Source organism: Trachurus japonicus, chromosome 11 (assembly GCF_045865225.1).
Source record: "Trachurus japonicus isolate A0001 chromosome 11, Traja_1.0".
Classification (NCBI taxonomy): Eukaryota; Metazoa; Chordata; class Actinopteri; order Carangiformes; family Carangidae; genus Trachurus; species Trachurus japonicus.
In genome coordinates this window covers 13,686,403-13,708,240 of record NC_140917.1, presented here as the reverse complement: position 1 = coordinate 13,708,240, position 21,838 = coordinate 13,686,403, and the positions used below count along the sequence as shown (strand labels likewise).

The 21,838-nt window shown below is 44.0% G+C and overlaps 1 protein-coding gene across 2 annotated transcripts in view; it reads left to right on the top strand.

Moving 5' to 3' along the window:
- The window catches only part of gabbr1b (gamma-aminobutyric acid (GABA) B receptor, 1b), a 143,306-nt gene that overhangs the window by 63,884 nt on the left and 57,584 nt on the right, over positions 1-21,838 (top strand). Inside the window, exons 7-12 of one of the 2 annotated variants that reach the window (XM_085791120.1) lie at positions 997-1,157; positions 10,932-11,066; positions 14,483-14,653; positions 15,700-15,801; positions 18,044-18,109; positions 20,415-20,606. In XM_085791120.1, coding sequence (XP_085647246.1) covers positions 997-1,157; positions 10,932-11,066; positions 14,483-14,653; positions 15,700-15,801; positions 18,044-18,109; positions 20,415-20,606 — 827 coding nt within the window. Of the gene's footprint in view, positions 1-338; positions 1,158-10,931; positions 11,067-14,482; positions 14,654-15,699; positions 15,802-18,043; positions 18,110-20,414; positions 20,607-21,838 lie in introns of those variants that run through there. The other variant, XM_085791121.1, reaches the window with a different exon arrangement.

Genomic DNA, 21,838 nt, shown 5'->3' with positions numbered 1-21,838 from the left:
CCTTCTCTTCCTCCTCCTCCTCCTCCTCTCCTCGCTGCTGCAGTAGTCAGCCTCAGACCTGCGAGCTCCACACCACAACACACCGCTCCGCTCCGCACCGCGTCCTCCTCCTCGTCTCCTCCTCTCCTCCTCTTCTTCTTCCTCCTCCTCTTCCTTCTCTCCGCTCCTGACTGGGAGCTGAACCGCATTCCTGCAGAAACTCCTTCCACCCGGAGTCAGTCCGACCTCCCCTCGCTCCTTTTCCCGGGTGGAAAAAACGCGGCTCCGATGCGACGACACGTTGTGCGCGTTTAAAATCGAGTCTTTCTTTCTTTTTTCTTTTTTTTTTTAACGACCGAGGTAGATGAGGAAGGGCAGATACAACAGACGACGAGAGGATCCCGGCGTGTGAGCTCGGTGTGGATGTTTTTGTTCTAGGAGGGAAAGGTAGGCAGGCGGTGTTAGTGTCTGAGAGAGAGAGGGAGACACACCACGCAGCCCGGGCGAGTTTAGTTTCAGCACCTTGGACAGCGCCAAGAGTTAAAGTCTGACTTAATCCTCAATTTTTTTGCGATTGAACGTCCAAGTTCATTTGAAGCAGCAACTCCGGCCACTCCGATCCGATGCTCTTTACGCACAAGTGTGAAATTTTCTGACTGAGACACTTTGAAGCTCAGGTTTATAGGCTAAGAGTCCGATGTTTCTCCCGCAACAGAAAGCAGTGAAATTTAAAAGTGTTTCGTCACTAATGTGATTGCGCTCCCAATGTCTGAGGAGACGCTCGTGGAGTCTCAGAGCTGAAACCTCCCGTGCCCCCCCTTCACCACCACCTCCACCTCCACCCCCCCGGAGGAACAGACTGACCTCACCCCCGCTCCGCGCAGCCTCCGGCGGCCACCAGCAGCAGCAGCAGCAGCAGCAGCGCCATGGCCCGGCTCCGCAGGTCGCTCCTCCTGCGCCACTCTCTGACCCTGACCCTCTCTGTGCTCCTCTCCTGCTGCTGCTCCTCCGCTCTAGGCAAGAAGAAGCTCTACATCGGAGCCCTCTTCCCCATGAGTGGCGGCTGGCCCGGCGGACAAGCCTGCCTCCCCTCCGCTCAGATGGCCCTGGACCTGGTCAACAAAAGGACCGACATCCTGCCGGACTACGAGCTGGAGCTGATCCACTACGACAGTATGGTGAGTAACTGAACTCAACTAAATTCAACTGAACTGAGACTGAGTCCTTGTTGTTTTTATCTTTTTTTTTTACCATGTCCCCCATGTGTTGTTGAGACCCCAGAGCTGGTTTCATTTGTCACAACAGTTCAACTCTTCACCAACAACACCACAGAGGTCGACACAGTTTCCCTGGAGACTGTGGCAGCATTCAGGCATTCATTAGCGTCATGTTTGTGCTCTCCGACAAATGCATGTGCAGGTGAGGTGAAAGCATGGATTGCATGATAATACATTTAATGTACTTATTTATTATTTAGAAAGGAGCGGCTGCTCACCAGCTCATGACTCTGAATGATTAAAAGCTTTCATTAACACGGTACCTGAAGCTGATTACAAAGTGCAAGACTCCTGTATCTACACATTATTGTCCCAAAAAAGACATAAACATTCAGGTCTGTCAAGAACGATCAATTCATAATCAACTAGTAAGTGATTAAACAACAAGAGGAACAGAGAAACTAATCACAACACTTTGATTTTGGTGAAAGCACACATAGTTGTCGGTCCTCTTTGTGCAGCCCTGGGGAAAATGTTCACCTGCGTGTGTGTGTTTGCATACGAGCAGCAGCTACGCAGCCTGTACATGCTCAGATGGCAACACAATGAACACAGTCCCACAGTCTGCGCTGCAGTGTAAAGGCTTCATGCACAGAAACATCTGCTGCGTGTTTAGTCAGAAACAAAAAGCATGACTGTTGTTGTGTTTTTTCCGAAACCATGATACATCGGCTGCTGCTGCCCTGAAGGAGGTGTCACCTCCCACCCAAACCACAGGGGGTGCAGGCTTTCTGTCATGTGTCTCGTCTGTTGAAGGTTTGTGTTTAATTTGCTGCTCGCTATCGGACAAAATCCCCAAAAACCTTCACAAAACTCCACCAATCTAAAGTTTTCCTCAAGTTTCCACTTTTTCTTTTCTTCTTACAATTCAGCTGTTCCGGTCCAGAAAACAATTCATCTCCCCAGAAACTTAATCCTCCTGTAGATGTGATAGGAAACAGGTGAAGTTAATCTTTCCTGCAGCAGTGGAAGTAAAACGACGACGTAGCAGGGCTGAATCCTGCTGTCGAGATGGACAGAGACAATCCGGGAACAGAGACAGGCTGGTTGCTCACGGCTTTATCTTATGGCAAAAAAATAATAAGCCACAACATCAGAGCACTAGAACCAGCACAGGCTTCAGACCTGAAATCCACAGTGAAATTCAATTTAATCCAAAAAGAAGATTAAGATCTCCAGTTGTTATTTTGCTGTGAACGCGAGGAGAAGTGGAAGTGCTCTGAAACCTTTTGACTTGTACAGGAAGTGAAGATGAATTCAAATCTAGACCGCGTTGGCCCTGAGTTTCGGTACGTACTGTAACTTTGTTGTTCAGTAAAAACTGGACGGCTGCCAGAGACGGTGTGTAAGATCGGGCTCCCCGGGGGTCTGCGGTGGTCAGGAGGAGTGAAACTCTCCACGCAGCAGAGGCTGACTTGTTTCTCTACGACTTGTTTCTGAGCATGATACAGACCATAATGACTAACTACAAATGTTCAACACGACTCAAAGATGGATTTTTACATTACTCCGAAGTATATTAAGAGTATTAGGGCCAAACTGAAGAAAAAATGAAACTGAACCTGAAGTTACAAGAATGAATTATAATGTTGATGATAATAATATAAAGAGGATTTAGAAATTTTAAATGTAGAGAGGAAATGTAATAAAGCTGCTTCTGGCAGCTGCTCCAGACTTAATGTCTTGAACAATCTTTTCAATATCCTGATGAAGATCTACTTATTTGTGCAACCTGAGCTAGTTGATCTCCACAGGATGTTTCACACTCTCACTTATAAAGCTTCTGATATTTCCAGAACCTTAAATTAACTCTTTATTGTCATCATATATGTTGACTCTTGTTCCTGAAGCATGGCTTTAATACTCCATAACCATTGAAGCAGGAATTGTTTTGAAGTCTGTTCAGGTTCTGCAGAACCAATTTAAAGATACTTTTTACACTTTAGCTTAAAAATGCTAACTTCAGCTACAGAAACATCACAAGCTACTCACATGTGTGTAATCCAGCTTTACTTTGACAGTTACGTTGAGCTGTAAAAGCGAACAGTTTTAGCAGCATCTTCACACGGTACCACCAGGAACCTGATGTGGTTCGTTTGCAGGTGTAGGTCCGACCTTGAGGACATGGGTCAAAACCCCCCCCCCCCAAAAAAAAAAAAAAAAAAACAGGATGGCAATGACAATTTGAGGCTTCAAAACAGCTGCCACTCATAGCAGGATGTCCCCTCTTTGTCTTCAAGAATCTGTTAAAGACTCGACCAACTCATTGAGCCCCTGTCTAACATATCTCATAATGTGGTGAATGTGCAGGTCACAACTTGTCCACCAGAGCGTTTTGGAGTTGTTGGATTGTGTATTTGATGAGTTTGATGAGGGAAACCAAGAAATCCCATTAGTCTCCGTAGCGTAGCTCTGAGCAGCTCACGGCTCTGCTCCGCTGTTCTAAAGATAGCTTGCACCGACAATTAAAGGTAACAAACCTACTGCTAAGACTATAGGGATAATGGCAATGGGCCAATTTGCCAAAATGTTATGAACTATCCCTTTAAATTATGAACTCAAAACCACCAAGGTGTAAGAAGTAAATCTTAAAACATGACTAGATGATGATAAATGCATCCATCAGTGAGGCTCATGCTGCGTTCAGGTGTCGGTCCTGTTGTCGGGGCGTTTTGTTCACGGAGCCTATAGAGGGAACAGTTAACTGTAGCAGCAGCCGTTATCTGGCTGCCTGTATCAGTGACACTGACACTGGCTCTAGTCTGGATGCCTATAGGAATCACTCAACAGCCAATCATGTTGTGTAGCTATTACACAAGTCTGGAAATCAGTTCTTTGATAATGTGAGCTGCTTTGGAGGCAGCGGCAGACGTTGAGTCATGACGAAGAGGAGGAGCCGTTAACAGGCCGAGGCTGAGCATGGTAAACACCTGTACATGGCTACGAGCTGCTGCTGCTGCTGCTGCTGCTGCTGACACACATCTTCACACAAAGCTGCTTTACCTCCGAGTGTTTGACGTGATTCAGGGTTTGGGGCTTGATTACATGTTGCGCCGCATGATTAGAAATAATAATACACATCGGGGATTACAGCGTTTTTTGCTCAGTGCTTGTGTTTGTTGCTCCTCACCTGCAATTAGTCAAATAGATGTTTAAGCTTTATTAATAGCTTTGAACCGCTCATTGGAGAGAAAAAAAAAACAAAAACACAAAACATATAAGCCCCAGTTTCTGTTCGTACACATCTGTGAGACGGAGATATGTTGAAGCATCTCAGGTGTCATCATCAGTCATGTTAAACTGCTTTAGTAAAGACGTGCCCGTCGGTTTGAGCTGCATTACTCTCTCACTCTGCCTCCACACACACACATGCACACACACACACACACACACACACACACACACACACACACACACACACACACACACACATGCACAGACAGTAGCTATACAGACAGTTAAAAGCGCGGTGACAGGCTGGTGTTTTTGAAAAGCATCACTCTCATTGGCTTGTGCCGCTCTGCATTGGATCCTCACTTCAAAAAGCCTGGAGAGGGTGGAGATAAGAAGAGGTGGGGAGGGGGAGGGGGGGTGAGGGGTGGGGGTGGTGGGTTGTAGAGGTTGGCATGACAACAGTAACCAAGACAACTGCAGTTCAAACAAACACAGATTTTGGCTCCGAGAAGAAGGCGAGATCACGCGGCCCCGTATCGCTGCAACAAACGGGAGCAGATGGACGGCTCGGTGATTTCGAGTGAAGAGAGCTGCACGGTCGGCCAAATGTAAGAAGTCTCATCGATCACAGGCCGCCACTCCGCTCCACGCCGCCGCTCTGCTGCCGCTCTGCCAGGCCCAGCTGCACATCACACCCAACATCCTCTGATGGCTCTCCTGCTGATCACAGCCGAGCCGAGCCGAGCCGAGCGCCGGCTGCCTGCCCGTGTAGCGGTTTTGGTACTCATCCTCGCGTTGTGTAGTTTTAACATACGAGGCAGACCTTCACCGTTGGCAATCTCGCCGTTTATTATGCACACATGGACTGACCTGGTAGAGGAATCAACATTTACAGTCAGTCCAGTTCTTCTTCTCTCTCACACACACACACACACACACACACACGGCTGAAAAATGTAAAATGAAAAGAAAGTGCAGGTTAGCTAACAGGTGTAACCCTAGCCATTTTGTAAACAGAAATAAGAGAAAAAGGACGTGCTTGACCGTTCGGGAGCTATATGCTTAAGAAATACAACTTAAACCACCCCTTAGTATTGAAATTAAAGTAATTAAAGCAGAAGTAAGTGATATATTTGTGTTAATATAAGTCTTAAATAGTTATATCTTCCGACAGCAATCACTTATATAGAGTGTTTGGACTGAAACACGGGTCTGTCAGTCCCTCTGCTCTGCTCTGAGCCGAGGAGAAAACATTTATCGTATCCTACAGTTCTTATCCAATGAGGAGAGAGAACGGCATGCAGGGCTGTGTGTGCAGCCAAGGGACGCCGTGAATGTGGCGACGTAGGGACGAGGACTGTTATGGTGCGTTCAAGGAAACTCGTATTTTTCCGACCGTGAAGTGGTACCAGTTCGATCTGGTACGAGTTCACCGGTCGGAAGTTACGAGTGGCCGTTATAGTGACTTTCACCGGTAAAACAGGTCGGAAAAACACGAGTGGGTTGCCTGAAACGCTACAAAGTCGTAAGTTGTGACTTGAAGCTGTAATTTACGATTTCAAAAGCCTGCCTGGAACGCAGCATTAGCGAAAACGACCGGACCACTTACTTCTGCTTTAAAATGAAACAATAGCGTAGCTCGTAGCTTGTGCACCTACCAGGGAAATAGCAAAGTCCGACTGCTGTGGTGAGTTTTTATGGCAAGTGGAATCAAATGATCTTTTACCTCCGTTACACCTGCCCCGCTGCAACGAACCTGCGTCATCCATCCGGGGTGGTGAGCGGAGCAGAACGGACTCTCAAGATGAAGATTAGATGTCTGTCCTGTCCGGGTCCTTTAGGTCCCGAAAGGTTCATGGCGGGCTGAGGGTGGTGGTGGGTGGGGAGGGGGTGCAGACAGACCTGCTGCAGCATCTCATTTGAATATGTTGGTGATTTCCCCAGAGTGCCGGGGTTAATCAATGAGTCAGCTGTGAGGAATGCAGCTCTGGATTACTGTGCACCCACTTTACAAAACAAGTCCTCCTGATGCAGGACCGGAGAGGGGCAGGTGGGAGCACTGTAGGAAAGGGAGGGGGGGTCTCTATCTAATCCACAGGACAGGAGTTCATCCCCGCAGACAGGATGTGGACCACTTTTAGGAGCCGGTTGCTAGGAAACAGCTTCAGGGGTTTACATCCTGCCAGCTGCTGCTGTTGGCAAACACTGCAGCAAGAAATTAAGTCCTGCCCATTTTAAACATTTTCTGGTTTTAACCTAAGTGGTTTCTGGCCTTCAGAGCCGGTCCAGACTCAGCCAGCCCCTTTTAAAAGACCATTCAAACTGAGAGGTTCATAATTTGATGTGAAATTCTCTCCGTAATTAATCCCAGCACCGAAAATGATTTTTTTTTAATATTCCAGGCTGTGAGCAGCACTTCCCCTCATTCCCCTGTGAATTATGAGTGAAACTTTGGTGCCTTCTCTTTTCCTGTGCAGTGTAAAAAGCCATGATACCTGCTGCACCTAAGAAAAAAAAAGTGGATCCAATGAATTCTCTTCACTTTTTGTGTAAACTAAAGAAGAAAGCTACAATAAAACAACAACTGTTTGTGTAGATACTGTATGTGTAAGCCTCTGTAGTGCGCCACAAAGTTACTCTGCTTCAATCAAATGTTGATGCAAGACACATTTTCCAAGACGTGGTGCTGTTGACACTGAACAATAAATTGTGATTTTAGTGACTCACAACATTGAAGACAGAACTGAAACACAAACATCAAGCATCTCCCGTGCACCGACCATGTTTCTCAAGTGTTTATATGATGTTTTACGATGACAAGACATATGATGAGTGAAATAATCAGTGCTTCCACCTTGACCTGCAGTAACCCCTAGTGATCATCTCATAAACACAGATTCAGACAGACAGTTTTTCTTACATCATAAACCTAAAGAACCAGTCCTGACACTTTGTGTGGACTGGGTGGGCGGGGCTAAATAAACCTGTAACCTGTCAGTGTGATTTAGGATTAACATGACCGCTAACACTGCGTCAGCTGCTGACAGTTACAAGCTAACAAACAGCATAAATAAATAATGAACAGAGTTGTTTCAGAGGAATCATGATGCCTTCACTTACTGTTGGACAAACTGAGGAGCAGGTGAACAGAAATGTGACGACATGATCAGTGACAGTGATTCACCATTTTTATTGCGGTAAAATAACTTCAGTGACGGATGGACGAGAGGATGAGAGTACAGGCATGCTACAGGAATATACACTGATATTTTGGCAAATATTCAGTTTAATTTAAAGGGATAGTTCAACATTTTGGCAGATTGGCCCATTTCCATGATCTCTATAGTCATAGCAGTAGGTTTGTTACCTTTAATTGTCGGTGCAAGCTATTTTTAGAACGGCGGAGCAGAGCCGCAAGCGGAGGCTACGGAGGCTAATGGGATTTCTTGGTTTCCCTCATCAAACTCATCAAATACATAATCCAACAACTCCAAAAAGGTCTCGTGGACAAGTTGTGACCTGCACATTCACCACGCTATGAGATAATAACAGAACATTATGAGACAGAGTTGTTTTAGAGGTAAATGCAGAGACTGCTTGCCGAAAAACTGGCCCTGACGGGAACGTACATCAGCGGTTTTGCATGAATTTACCTCTAAAACAACTCTGTCTGGTAAAGTTCTGTTATTATCTCATAGTGTGGTGAATGTGCAGGTCACAACTTGTCCACGAGAGCGTTTTGGAGTTGTTGGATTGTGTATTTGATGAGTTTGATGAGGGAAACCAAGAAATCCCATTAGCCTCCGTAGCATAGCTCTGAGCAGCTCACGGCTCTGCTACGCCGTTCTAAAAATAGCTTGCACCAACAAATAAAGGGAACAAACCTACTGCTAAGACTATAGCGATTATGGCAATGGGCGATTTGCCAAAATGTTGAACTATCCCTTTAAGCTTTGGGCTCAGCTGCGTGTTCATGTATGTGCTGATCTTTGTGACACTCAGCTGCTCAGCTGCTGCTGCCCCCGATTCATGTTGCGCAGGGCTCAAATACTCAGGCAGAGCATTACATGTGTGTATGTGGATTTATACCGCATGTAGCCGTTTGGTTCGCTGCAAAGGATGAGGGTGACCTCTTTCTTATATCTACCCTCTAAGCTGTGATTGGTCGATTTTGGGGGCCAATTAGCATGTGTGGAGTGGGGGAAGCTGTTCAAAGCCGTCAGGTGACTGACAGCTGAAGCTCTGAGCTGAAATCATGGAAAGTGGTGGGAAAATGTGCGGCATGTTGCCTTCGAGGAACAGCCCTCAATACCCTCAGCTCAGATTGTGTTCGTCTGTGTGTGTGTGTGTGTGTGTATGACAGCTCCGTGCGTAGGAATGACACATGTTAATCACATGATGACAAACAAAACAATCATCCACCTCCTCTCATGATTAATGGTCACCACGCCTCCTCCATTATCATTTAAATGGCTTATTGATTTGTCATTGACTATTGGCTCTGAATGGAAAGCTCGGGACACATCAGGGATAATGGGGCCTGACTGGTGGGTAAATGTTTCCCCAGCATGACACAGATGAACGCTGTGTCTGCCTCCCCGTACGAGCCTATCAGGACCGAGGTGGAGGTGACCTTGGAACGTGCCTCACCTTGCCCCCCCCAACCCCCTCCCCTCCCCTCCACCCACCCCCACCCACCCAACCCTGCTCGGCTGCCAGCTCTGTCTCGGTTCTCTGTGTGTGTGTTCATATGGAGCACGTGTACTTCAGTGTACAGGGGACATACTGTGTCTTGTGTACCAGGCGGCGCTTTAGACACCTGTCCTAAGTGTTTGCACCACAAAGACACGCAACAATACACACGGTTTAAAGTGTAATGCAGAAGCCGCACTAGTTTCCACCTGTGCTTTGTCATTTTTCATGTTAATTCAAAAGATGCAGAGGTGAAATATGACATAAGCCTATATATCCTGATGTTACCATATTCACTTATGAGGATATACTGTATTATAAGCACACATACATCCTCTGGTTAGTTATAATTTGCACATGTACATACAGTACATATATCAAAAATATTTACATGATGTTTTCATGTACTATTTATTATCAATATGTCATTTATGACCTTTATGCTTGTACATATATAATCTTTCATGTCAGTATTCATGGTTTAATATCAACAAATAAGGTTGCCATAAACAAGGGCTTAACAATTCTATAAATTGATAATAAGGTATCATATATGAATTATTTATACAAAATATATGTCTAAAAATCATATATATTTGATTTTTACATTTATATACCGGTAGATAACTGAATAATATATATATATATATATACCGTATTGACCCGAATATAAGACGATATTTTTTCCGTCAAAAAAAGTCTGAAAAAGACGGGTCGTCTTATATTCGGGGTCTAGATATTTATATATGCAAATCAGCGGGTGACATCAAACAACGTCTGTCCAAGCAAGTCAGGGCTTTTCTTCCTCACTCACACACCAGTCACCTGCAGAGATGCAGCTGCATCTGCGCCAAGTGTGTGTGTGTGTGTGTTACCCCTTCGCCACACAGCAGAGCGCTGCCACACAGTTACAGCTCAACTCGACTCGGTTTAGGTCATTTTAATCACAGCTGACTCCGGGGGCGGGGTCGTCGTATCACAGCGGCTATGGCCGCGTTGTCGCTGGGGACAGGGACACACCGGACACACCGGACGCGGAGGCGCCGAATAGCTGCGAAGCGCCGAGAAGCTGAGCCCGTTTCCTTTCGGGGCTCATGTTAAAAGATTGTGTCGTTCACACCAGATGTCCTGCAGCAATCGTTTCGGTGTCTGGTCTATTTTGTGCGCGAGCTGCGAGTGATTGCGTCAAGCCAGGCAGGTCAAACAAAGAAACACGAGAGAATCCGCTCAACTTTCAAAATCAAAACAATTTTCAAAATAAAACACCGCAATTGATGCGCGTGCCTTTTTGTGTAAACAGAGCGCAAGAGAGATGGACACACACCTACACACATTCAGAGAGATCAGTGGGCGCTACAATCTACCAGAACGTTATTTCACAGATACTGAAAACATGATTTTAAAAAGATTAATTTTTTCTTTGATTTTGTCTGAAAAAGGTATTTTTCCAAAGACAGGTCTTGAAAAAGGGGGGTCGTCTTATATTCAGGGTCGTCTTATATTCGGATCAATACGGTATACATATTTAACAGGCTTTTGCATTGATGTCTTCAATAAAAGCGTAAACATGCATATTTGTATACACACACATATATTTGTTTGTTTATATGCTGGACACGTTCTCCATTGTCATTGATTTGACTGCGTTTAAACCGACTCAATGTGTCATTTGAAATGTATTTTCATTGTGGAGACCCTGAATGCGCCGCGTCCCCGTGGACACTGGGTCCTTGTCATTAAGCCCATGTTTCAAGTCATGCTCTGTCAGGCCCGTTGTGTTTCTGACACTCCTGTTCTCTGCGTCCACAGTGTGATCCCGGTGAGGCCACCAAGCTGCTGTACGACCTCCTGTACACGGAGCCCATTAAAATCGTGCTGATGCCGGGCTGCAGCTCCGTGTCCACGCTGGTGGCCGAGGCTGCTCGGATGTGGAACCTCATCGTGGTAAGAGCCGCCGTCTACTCTCTCTCTCTCTCTCACAGCTGCTGCATTTCAACTAACCTGTAATGACAGCAACTTTAAGTGGTGTATTTAGATGAGAGAACAAAGCAGCAGAAGCAGTGGGACGTTATGAACCACAACAAGACAATGAAATGCTCCAGATACTGAAAGGCTTCTGTTGCCCATCTGTGGGTGCAGTTGTGTGAAAACAGAAAAGAAGTTACGCCTCACACCAGAGGTAGACAGTCGACAATCTGCACTGGAAGACGGTGAAGTAGAATGAAACGTTAAAGACAAAGATACTGCAGGATCACTGCTGCTCTGAGAGGCAGCCCCGTCCCACAGCAACAAGGTCCACTATTCAAAATCATCATTTAAATGTTCTGCTTTTTTATTAAAGGTGCTGGTTGAGGTTTTCATTTACTGAAAATACAAACATATTTACATTCAGTAGCTGCGTCCTAGTTCAGGGGCCACAACGGTGTGCCTCTGCTGAGACATTTCAAAGCTTCCTTTAAATCTGTCCTTTTCCTGAGCCACCAAGGCTCCACCCAAACTATCCCATGATTCACTGCAGGCCTGTGCTGAAAACAACATGGTAGCAAATAGGGGTGTAACAGTGTTTGTATTCTTCCCGTGCCGTCACGGTATGGGGGTCACGCTTCGGTGCACACAATCACACGACGAATACATCTGAGTGAATATATAAAAAAAAAAAGGTGAGTCCTCACTCCAATCTAGGTGGCGGTAATAAGCCTAAAAGCTGCCAGCAACTGGCATCTAGCCTAAATTAAAACCAACATTGATGTTAGTTTCTTGTTTGTTTGTTTTTTATAATAGTTGCCAGTTGTCAAGTGCAAGTTTTTTTCATCTAGAATTAATGAATGGTATTATAACACTCCTAATGCACTTTTTTTATTCTATTTGTTTTTTACTTTTATAACAGAAGATGGTTTTTGTTTAGTGTCTGTTGTACCGAACCCGTACCGAACCGTGACTCCCGAACCAAGGTACGTATCGAACCGTGACATACTATGTGTACCGTTACACCCCTAGTAGCAAATAACATGGACAGAGATCTAGAGGATTTTACTGTACCGTGACATGTTAGCACTGGATTTCAACTCAGTAACAGAAACCTTAAAAGTTATTGTGAAAGAAACGTTGTCATGGTTGCTACGTAGGTAACAGAGCTGATTGTTTGTGATGCAAAACCAGACTGTCTCATTGTGGTCCAGCCTTCATGGTCTGAGAGACTGGGACCCCAAAGAGCGGTGGCCCCTCAACTAAATCAATGTGTTTTTTCCATGTGGAGATGTGACACATTTTATTAAAAACAACCTGTTCATGTTTTTACATAACAGCAACACATGGTAGAAAGGTTGGCTGGCTGGTTAGTTTACCACCAATTACTGACTCTGTGGTGTTGGAGAGGCTCCTGATGGCATGATATCCACAAATTACAAAACCTGTTGCTATGCCAACGTGTGAAGCTATGTGTGCTGCAGTTCAGGCAACAGAGGACTGAGTCATCTGAAATACAGCATTTTCACCTTTGTTTGACGTCTGCACACTGAAAACTGACATTACACTGATCCTGAAAATTGTGGTTTAGCCTCAGCCAGCTCTCACCCGGCTGAACGGTTGGCTGATGTTGCTGTAGCCCTCAGCAGTTATAAGCTGTAGCTGATTACAGACTTCAAACACACTGCCGGATGTCCAATAAGACACAAGAGATGAAGTTGAACTTCAGACCTTTATGGCCAATCTTCTCCGCCACATACAGCATGTCTTCTCACATACCAGTAGTGATTTCAAACGTGCAAATTTTAGGTGGTTAGGTAGTTTGAATGCACCATACTTTTCTAGCATGTCTTCAGTCTCTTCTCTGGTTTCTCTGCTCTGGCAGTGGACTAACTCCCTGATGTACATAATGTGATTTGTCAAACATGGTAACTGACTGGCAGCTGTGATTATATCCAACAGAAACATGATGATGCAAGGGGAAGATAGAAAGGCTCTTTTAAACAGATCCACTGTCACTTCCTCTGTGTCTGGTGATAAGCAAATGATGTGATGTTTAGAGACGTAACCTCTGGCAGGGCACATGAGAATGATCTAATGACTTCACTCCAAACAGTGCAAACAAGTTCACTCAAGTCTTGGTAGAGACACATGCCCCTACCATCCATATGCCAACCTACATGACATACCAGATACTGACAGAAGGCAGAGCCTCTGCAGTTCACAGATTTAGTAACACAAAGAGGAAGAAAGGCTCAGAGGATGGTGAGACCTCAGGCTGGGCGGCAGCGGCAGCTGAAGCCGAAGACCTCAGGCAAGAAAGCCCAGAGGCAGGATGGAGATAGAGATGGCTAAAGCCTGGAGATCAGGAGCAGGTGTTGACTGGATCGCAAACTAACCCTAAGACAGGAGTTATGTTGAGCTCAGCTGATTCAGAGACAGATAAGGCGTCAATGGACCAACAGTAACATTTGTTTCAGAGATCAGATGTCCAACTTCAGACAATTTTTTTGGAACCAACCAACCAATGAACTGGACAACAACCAATAGAACAGTCAAACAACCAACTAACCAACTGAACAACCAACCAGTCAACCGAACACCCAACCAACTGGACAATCAACCAACAAACTGATTGAACAACCAACCAATGAACTGGACAACCAACCAACTAACTGCACAATCGACCAACAGTGTTTCCCATACATTCATTTATTTGTGGCGGCCCACCACAAATAAATTATGTCCGCCACGAATAGATTTTTCGGCTTTTGGCTCGACCAACACAATATTGTTCCGTTCTCTCTTACGCTCTTTCTCTGTTATTGGCGTTCACACACACCACACACACAGAGAAGCATGCATGCATGACAGCAGTGCGTGGTAAAAGCGAAACTCATACGGTCTGACCCCCCCCTGGTCGGACGATCCTACCACCCGCCACAGTCTCCTTGCAAACCTGTGGGAAACACTGACCAATCAACTAACCAACCAACCAACCAACCAACCAACCAACCAACCAACCAACCAACCAACCAACAAACTGAACAATCAAACAATAAACTAACTGAACAACTAATCAACCAATTGAACAATCGACCAATCAACCAACCAACTGAACAAACAATCAACCGAAAATGTACTGTAGCACACAGTTTATAGAATACATATTTGTCATCTGCACATTCATACTCGTCAACATGTTACACTGGATCTAGGTCTGGGGACAAGGGAGTGGGGTCCCTGTGATTGGATAACTGCATGAACAAGCAGGTGTATAGGTACAGGTGTTCCTTATAAAGTGTACCTCTGTGTCCATTTGTCGATGTGTTCATTTCTTCAGTTCAGGATGGCACTATATCTTTAATGTGTGTGTCTATGTCTCCTGTGTTTAGTTGTCGTACGGCTCCAGTTCTCCGGCTCTGTCCAACCGCCAGCGTTTCCCCACTTTCTTCCGCACCCACCCGTCTGCCACTCTGCACAACCCCACCCGGGTGCAGCTCTTCCAGAAGTGGAAATGGACCAAGATTGCCACCATTCAGCAAACAACAGAAGTCTTTACGTCGGTGAGTCAAGTCTTGAAATACACAATGCAATGATGTCCAACCAACCAACCAATCAAACAACCAGATGTTGTCAAGATTCTTTTACTTTTTGAATTTTGTGTTTCAGAAAAATCAATCATAATCATACAGTTTGTCTTGAAGACAGTAAACTTCACTCTCATGTCTTCTTAATGATGTCTTAAATGTGTAATTCAGGGTTTAGGTAATTTAGGTAGTGGCCTCTTTGAGTGACATGTGGCTGGGCATGTGCTGAAGTCTTGGCTACTTTGCCCATTTTTTTTGAACAGTTGGGAGTTTTGGGTGGGGTCAAGCAATGCCAAGATGGCAACGATGGAGCAGCTTAAAGAAAACTGTTGTTGACCTCACAGAGATTGTGTCCATCTTAACTGGAGGATATTTAGAGACATTGTTGCAGTCTCAGGTTGTAACTATGTCGCTAGTTAACTAACAGCTGTGCATTTGTCACGTTTAGTGTATACGATGAATTAGCAATGGAAACACTGATGGATGTGGTGTGTTTGGTTCTCAGGCAGCAGTATAATGTTCTCAAGTATCTTGTTGTGACTGATTTCCATCACCTCAGCTCAAATTAATGTCACTGAAAACAACATAGAATTGAACATTTGTTTTCTTTAAGTAGAAACTGAGAAGGCTGTTGTTTCATTTAGAGACAAAGACGGTGAAGAAATGTGTCTCTCCTCATTTCCTACGTCTCTCCTCACTTATCTCCCCCATCTTCTGTTACATCCACTTCCCCTCACTTGGTTTCTCTCTCCCTCTCTCTTGTCACCTGCTGTTTTATCTGTTTGTTGTTATCATCACCCACACACCCACTATCATCTGTCTAAACCACCAACTCATCTTCCCCCTCACTTCCATGCTCCTGCTTCAATTGTTGTTTACTGTTCTTCGAATTTCTTTTCGTGACCCACCATTCCATTATCTCTGCTCACCCCTGTTTTGCTTGCTGTCTCTCTTGTTTTCTCATCTTCTGTGCCCATTGCTCATTTTGACTGTGTGTGTGTGTGTGTGTGTGTTTTATACAGACTCTGGATGATCTGGAGGAGAGGGTGAAAGAGGCCGGGATTGAAATCAGCGTTCGTCAGAGCTTCCTCACTGACCCCGCTGTGGCCGTCAAAAACCTCAAGGTACCGTCATATCCCAGCATCCTCTCCTCACGTAGAGCAGCCAGTCGGGGCTTTGTCTGGCCAGCGGACTGTTGTCAGACTCCATGTGGAGTCATTCAGCAAGACAATGCGTCTCTGTAGCTCACCACTAGTGTGTATGTACTGCATGTGTGAGGTTCACACTGGTGAAAGCACAAACCTGCAGGGTGTGGGGGAGAGAGTTTGTTTGATTTTGAGCTTCTTTGTCACATCTGCCCACTCAAAGTTGGATAAATGTGCAAACCCAGTTGTCAGAGCACACAGTGCTGAAACACACCGTGTGGCTGTGTTAGAAAAACAGCAAAGGAGCACTTGAATTAGCATGTTCTCTCCCGGCATTGGCAGCTCTGGTGATAGCTATTTTGGCACTGCAGTACTCCCTGCAACAAAGACATATATTTCTTTTTAACTCTGTTAGCTTTATTGACACAAACTTCCTTTTACCTTTCACCTTTCCACTCCTGAAGGACTATAGGATACAGCGCTAACATAACCCACACTTTAATAACATGCAGTTCCTAAAATGGTAACATGTGTATATACAGTATATATATCATTGAACATATTTTGAAATTTGTTGGACAGGCACACATTTTTTATATTTAGAAATCTGGATAATTTGTTTTTTTAAACAAATTGGACAACATCAATTGTTGACTTGTTTTTGGTTGTTTACCTGACAGAGTATTTAGCTTTTTGAGGTGTGTGAAACCCTAGTGTTGTTTTTTGTTAGCACAATTAGCAGGTATCTGTGTCTGCAATCACCATGGCTCGTTAGCTTAGTTCGTCAACTAGCTAATTAGCCAGCAAATGATTTAGCCTTGGTAAAGCCTTGAAGCTAGAGCCACCAGATGTTCGGTTGTGCTGCTAACAGGAGTGGATGCAGGCACCTGCACCATGGTGACGGCTGACAGCTCACTCTGAGCTTCGGCGCCGCTCCTCAGAGGCCTGTGGATGTCCATCTTCATTTACAGTGCAGGCTGTTTCTGCTTGCTGTCAGAGAGCTAGCCGACACAACATCACTGGTTGAGGGTGTCCGTTTGGTAGCTATAACATTTCAGGAAATGTTATTCCCTTTGTTTCAGTCTAAATGTGGTTAGCCTATAGCTTAGCATAAAAGCAGAGCCAAAGCAGCTTAAACTGGCTCCGGAAGAAATAGAGAACATTTTTTTTTTTTTTAAGCTTGTTTTTAGGGGAAGGTTGCACTTAATTAGCAGCAGTGTGTCCATCTGTCCAGCGCCATGATCAGTATGTATGCACAGGGTTTAATTTTGATCTCAGCATGATACCTCAGGCACAGTGTGACAACAAGACTTGAGGTGATAATCAATGAGCATGTAGCCAGCACTTCATCCTCTAATAACATGTAGTTACAAAAATGATGAAAAAAATATAATTGAACATATTTTGTTGGACAGTCTCATTCAAATCTGGATAATACCTCAAATAAAAGGCACCATAAAAGGTTAAAATGTCCAACTACAGCAGAGATAAACATCTTTTCAGCTCCTCCTTCATGACAACTGTACAGGGAGTGATTTTTAATTCACCTGTTTAGATTTTATAAAGGGATAATAATCAATGAGTTTGAGGGTTGGACTGTGGACAGAGCAAAGCTGTAGATATTTTTGCTAAACTAGGCTTTTCCAATATCCCATTGCTTTAAAGAAAAGTTGAAGCATGAAACCACCACAGCAGTGTTTAGTTTCTGAACAGCCTCCAACGGCATCACAACAACACGCAGTGAGTGGGAAAGATAAGACACACAAGTGAACTGCTCTGGGCAAAGCTGTATGCTAAGGTGCCCTTTTGTTGTTGTAGTAGTTTTTTGGCTTTTATTCTATACTTGTGCCCTGAGTTCAGCTGCAAACGTCTGCACATAGTGTTTGATGAATGCACAGGGATCTCAGTCTCAGCCCTGCACCTACTTCCCTTCCTCCACCTGTGTCAGCCTGATGTGCTTCCTTCCTGGCACACACTCGTACGCACTTTGCAATGACCTTGCCCAGCTTGTCGGCCTAGTTTTGGTGTGCAAGATTAATTGGCCATTGCAGAAGAAACCATGGTAACAGCGTGAATGTAACTGAGTGGAGAGGAAGTCTACCACTGTGTGGTACAGAGCTGGGAGGAGAGTTGGCTGCGCTGCTCCTTTATCCACGCTGCAGGGCCTTTTACATCACCACCCCCCCTGTGTGACTCTTTCCTTTTCTTTTCCACCTCCAAGCGCCAAGATGCCCGAATTATTGTTGGCCTTTTCTACGAGACGGAGGCCAGGAAGGTCTTCTGTGAGGTAATGTATATGTCATTTATGACGGATTTGGCATGGATTTAAAGTATCAAAGGCATGGCTGTTTTTCATAGATAAAGACACTTTCTTTTTTTTTTATCATCCAATTATTTGTTTGTTGGCCTGTTTTTGCCGTGATTTTTCCATCACAGACAACAAAGTTACAGTAAATCATTTCTCTGTAATTATATTACCAAACATGTGTTGTGCATGATACTGTTCCCAAACCAGTTCAGAAACTACAAAGACAAAAAAAAAGACAAAAGAAGTAATTTTCCATCTTTTTCAAACATTCGAAAAGCAAAATTCTTGTTAACGTCCGTGTTTGACAGTTTGCCATGTGTGTTCAGCCTGAAAAGCTCGCTGCTTTACTGTAGAAAACCACATTTAAGGTGTCATAGGACCGTGAGATTGTACATTTGAGCAGGTCCAGGCTGCTGAAGCTCTGATCTCTGACAGAGCTTTATTCATTTAAAGGGATAGTTCACCCAAACTTCAAATTTCACTCAATTTCTACTCACCCTCATGTCGACTAAGGGTTGGGAGAAGTTTCAGACTCATCCATGCCTTTTTGGAGTTACAGTCCGTGCAGTACTGCATTGCCACATGACGGTAGCAAACGGAGCTCACTTTTCGCCGTCCAAAAAGACACACCAAACATCCAAATACCTCCATAGTGCTCGTCTGTAATGTCCCTCTTGTATTGTCTCAGTTCAGTGTCAGTGCAAATCGACACTGAACTGAGACACTGGGAGCTTCCTTTACAAACAATATAGACTTATTTAATTTTTTTCGGAACAATTTCTCATGTTGGGGCTTCAATACAAGAGGGACATTACTAGGGATGGGTATTGATAAGAATTTAGCGATTCCGATTCCATTATCGATATTGCTTATCGATTCGATTCCTTATCGATTCTCTTATCGATTCTCATTGGGTGAGGGAATAAAAGAGAAATGGGTTTGTTTGCATTAATGCAGTGGTTCCCAACCTTTTTTGGCTCATGACCCCTTTTGACATCACAAATTTCTGGTGACCCTCAATCAAGATGAGCAAGCTCAGATATTTGTATATGCTGCATTTTATTTGATCTTGATTTATATTCAAGAAAGTGAATGTATAAAGAATATAGTTGTTTAAGATTGTGAAAAATAATTAGTTAAAAAAAAAAAATTAATCAATTACTAGACATTTAAGGCGATCCCATTTGAATTCCAGGCGACCCCACATGGGGTCCCAACCCCAAGGTTGAAAACACTGTATTAATGGCTCTAACATTAAAAAAGTAGACAGGACCGACCTGCCTGGACAGGTTAACACTAGACCACTGTGGCTGTGGGGCAGCTGTGCTCACAGGAGGAATTTAACAATGTTTCCATTACATGGTTTTTATGCATCTGTATCTTCTCACTAGTTATTGTTTTCATAACGTTCGTTTTTATGCGGAGTGAGCGAGTGAGCGAGCGAAAGAGAGAGAGCGCGCAAGAGAAAAGACACAGGGCGCAGCTACCGTTTCACGTGGCTACGAGCAAAACCTGAAACGAGGTGGTTGGAAATGAAGAGAGAAAAACACAAAGAATAGACATGTAGCCTGTTCAGGAGACGTTGTCCTGTCCTCACGACGTGAGGGAGGGAGGACCGGAGGGTGGCTCTGGCTCACAGGTTAGTGATGAGGAAACGTCACTGTCAGCTGCATCTGTCAGCAGCTCCGCTCCACGCAGACACGCCACTAACTTTATTTTGTGAGAACAAACGGTGACACGTGGATATAAACACTAAGCACCCTCATTTATAATGAAGATTGATTTTAACGTAACGTCACGTAACGTCATTAATCAATTAATGCGCGGGTTTCTGAACCAAACGGAATCGATAAGGGAATCGTTAAAGCAGACACGCACACGATTCCAAGAATTGATCCAAGTTGGAACCGGTTCCGAAGAGGAACCGGTTTTCGATACCCATCCCTAGACATTACAGACGAGCACTATGGAGGTATTTGGATGATTTTTGGTGTGTCTTTTTGGACGAAGAAAAGTGAGCCCCATTCACGACTATCATATGGCAGTGCACTGCTGCACGGACCCCCCCTGTAACTCCAAAAAGGCACAGATGGCTCTGAAACTTCTCCCAACCCTTAGTTGACATGAGGGTGAGTAGAAAATGAGTGAAATTTGAATTTTGGGTGAACTATCCCTTTAAATCCAAGCCCTGGACCAACCCAGCAGGCAAGAGGAACCAAGGATGTGCTTCATCTGGGTTGTCTGAAGATTGTCTGAAGGAAACATCCTCTTCATCCCTTCGCAGGTCTACAAGGAGAAGCTGTACGGCAAAAAGTACGTGTGGTTCCTCATCGGTTGGTACGCGGACAACTGGTTTAAGATCAAGGACCCGTCCATCAACTGCACCGTGGAGCAGATGACGGAGGCTGTGGAGGGTCACGTGACCACCGAGATCGTGATGCTCAACCCGGAGACGGTGCGAGGAGCCTCCAACCTGGTAAGACAGATGTTACTTTAAAGGGTGCTCCTCCGCCTGCAGAGGCTGCTGGGAATTTATGATGAATGCAGTACTGAAGTTTTTATACTCGCTGAAGCAGCAAAAACAGCTTTGTGCTCATTTCAAAAAAGCATTGCTGCATCAGGATTATCTGTATTGCGGCGTGGCTCCTCCGTGGTTACAGATCTACACTTAAAATCATATAGCATATATCAAGTAAGTGTCTCTCTAAAGGAACTGTGCTTCTAAGAACAGTTATAACATATTATTATCCCTGGATCCACTTTGTTTCAAACATTACATTGAAAGAAGTTTTACTGTGCTGCAGTGATCGGTCTTGTTCTAAGATATTAGAAGTGTATTATTTGATGGTAACTTTATTTATAGTTTTTTTTACTTTGTTTTTTAATAATTATGAAGCAATGTTTACAAAGGACAACAATGGAAAAACTAAAACAGGCACGAGGCTAAGGAGACAACATAACTACAATATAATGACAAAAAAAAAATCACAAAACAGCAATGTATCAACCTCATAATAATAATATAATAACAACATACCAGCAATTTAGTAACAACATAACAACCATATAAAAAACATAGATTAGAAGGACTTTATTGTCCACCATAGTGGAAATTTTTCTTCGGCCTCTCCAAGACAACCAGCACAAAAAGATCAAGACACTCCACAACATACACATAAAAACATAAAACAAAGAGTACATAAGAATGTAACAATAAAATAATAATGTAACAAAATAAGACAAAAATGAGGTAACATTAAAAAGAAGAGCAAGTAAAAAAAAAAAATAATAATAATAATTATAATAATAATAATAATAATTATTATTATTATATTTTTCAATTAAAATTAAGTGATTTAAAGGAAGTTCTGACATTAACTTGTGCACATCTCACAATTATTGTTATGTTTTTTATATATATATATATTTTTTATATATACTGTATATTTGAAGGTCATTAAAGACAAACTAGTGTGTAAAAATACTCATTTTAACTAGTTTTTGCTGCAGCAGCCTCAAACTGTAGCTGTTGTTTCGTACACGGTGGAGGAGCTCGGTGGTTTCCTGCACAGCTGCTTTCTGTGCTTCCAGGACACTGCTACACCGGTGCAGACACTAACATCGCGTGACACACAGAGGACAGACTTTTATTAGCATTCAGACCTGCTGTCTGAAGGTTGTGTGCCAGTGAACAGGGGAGCACTCTAT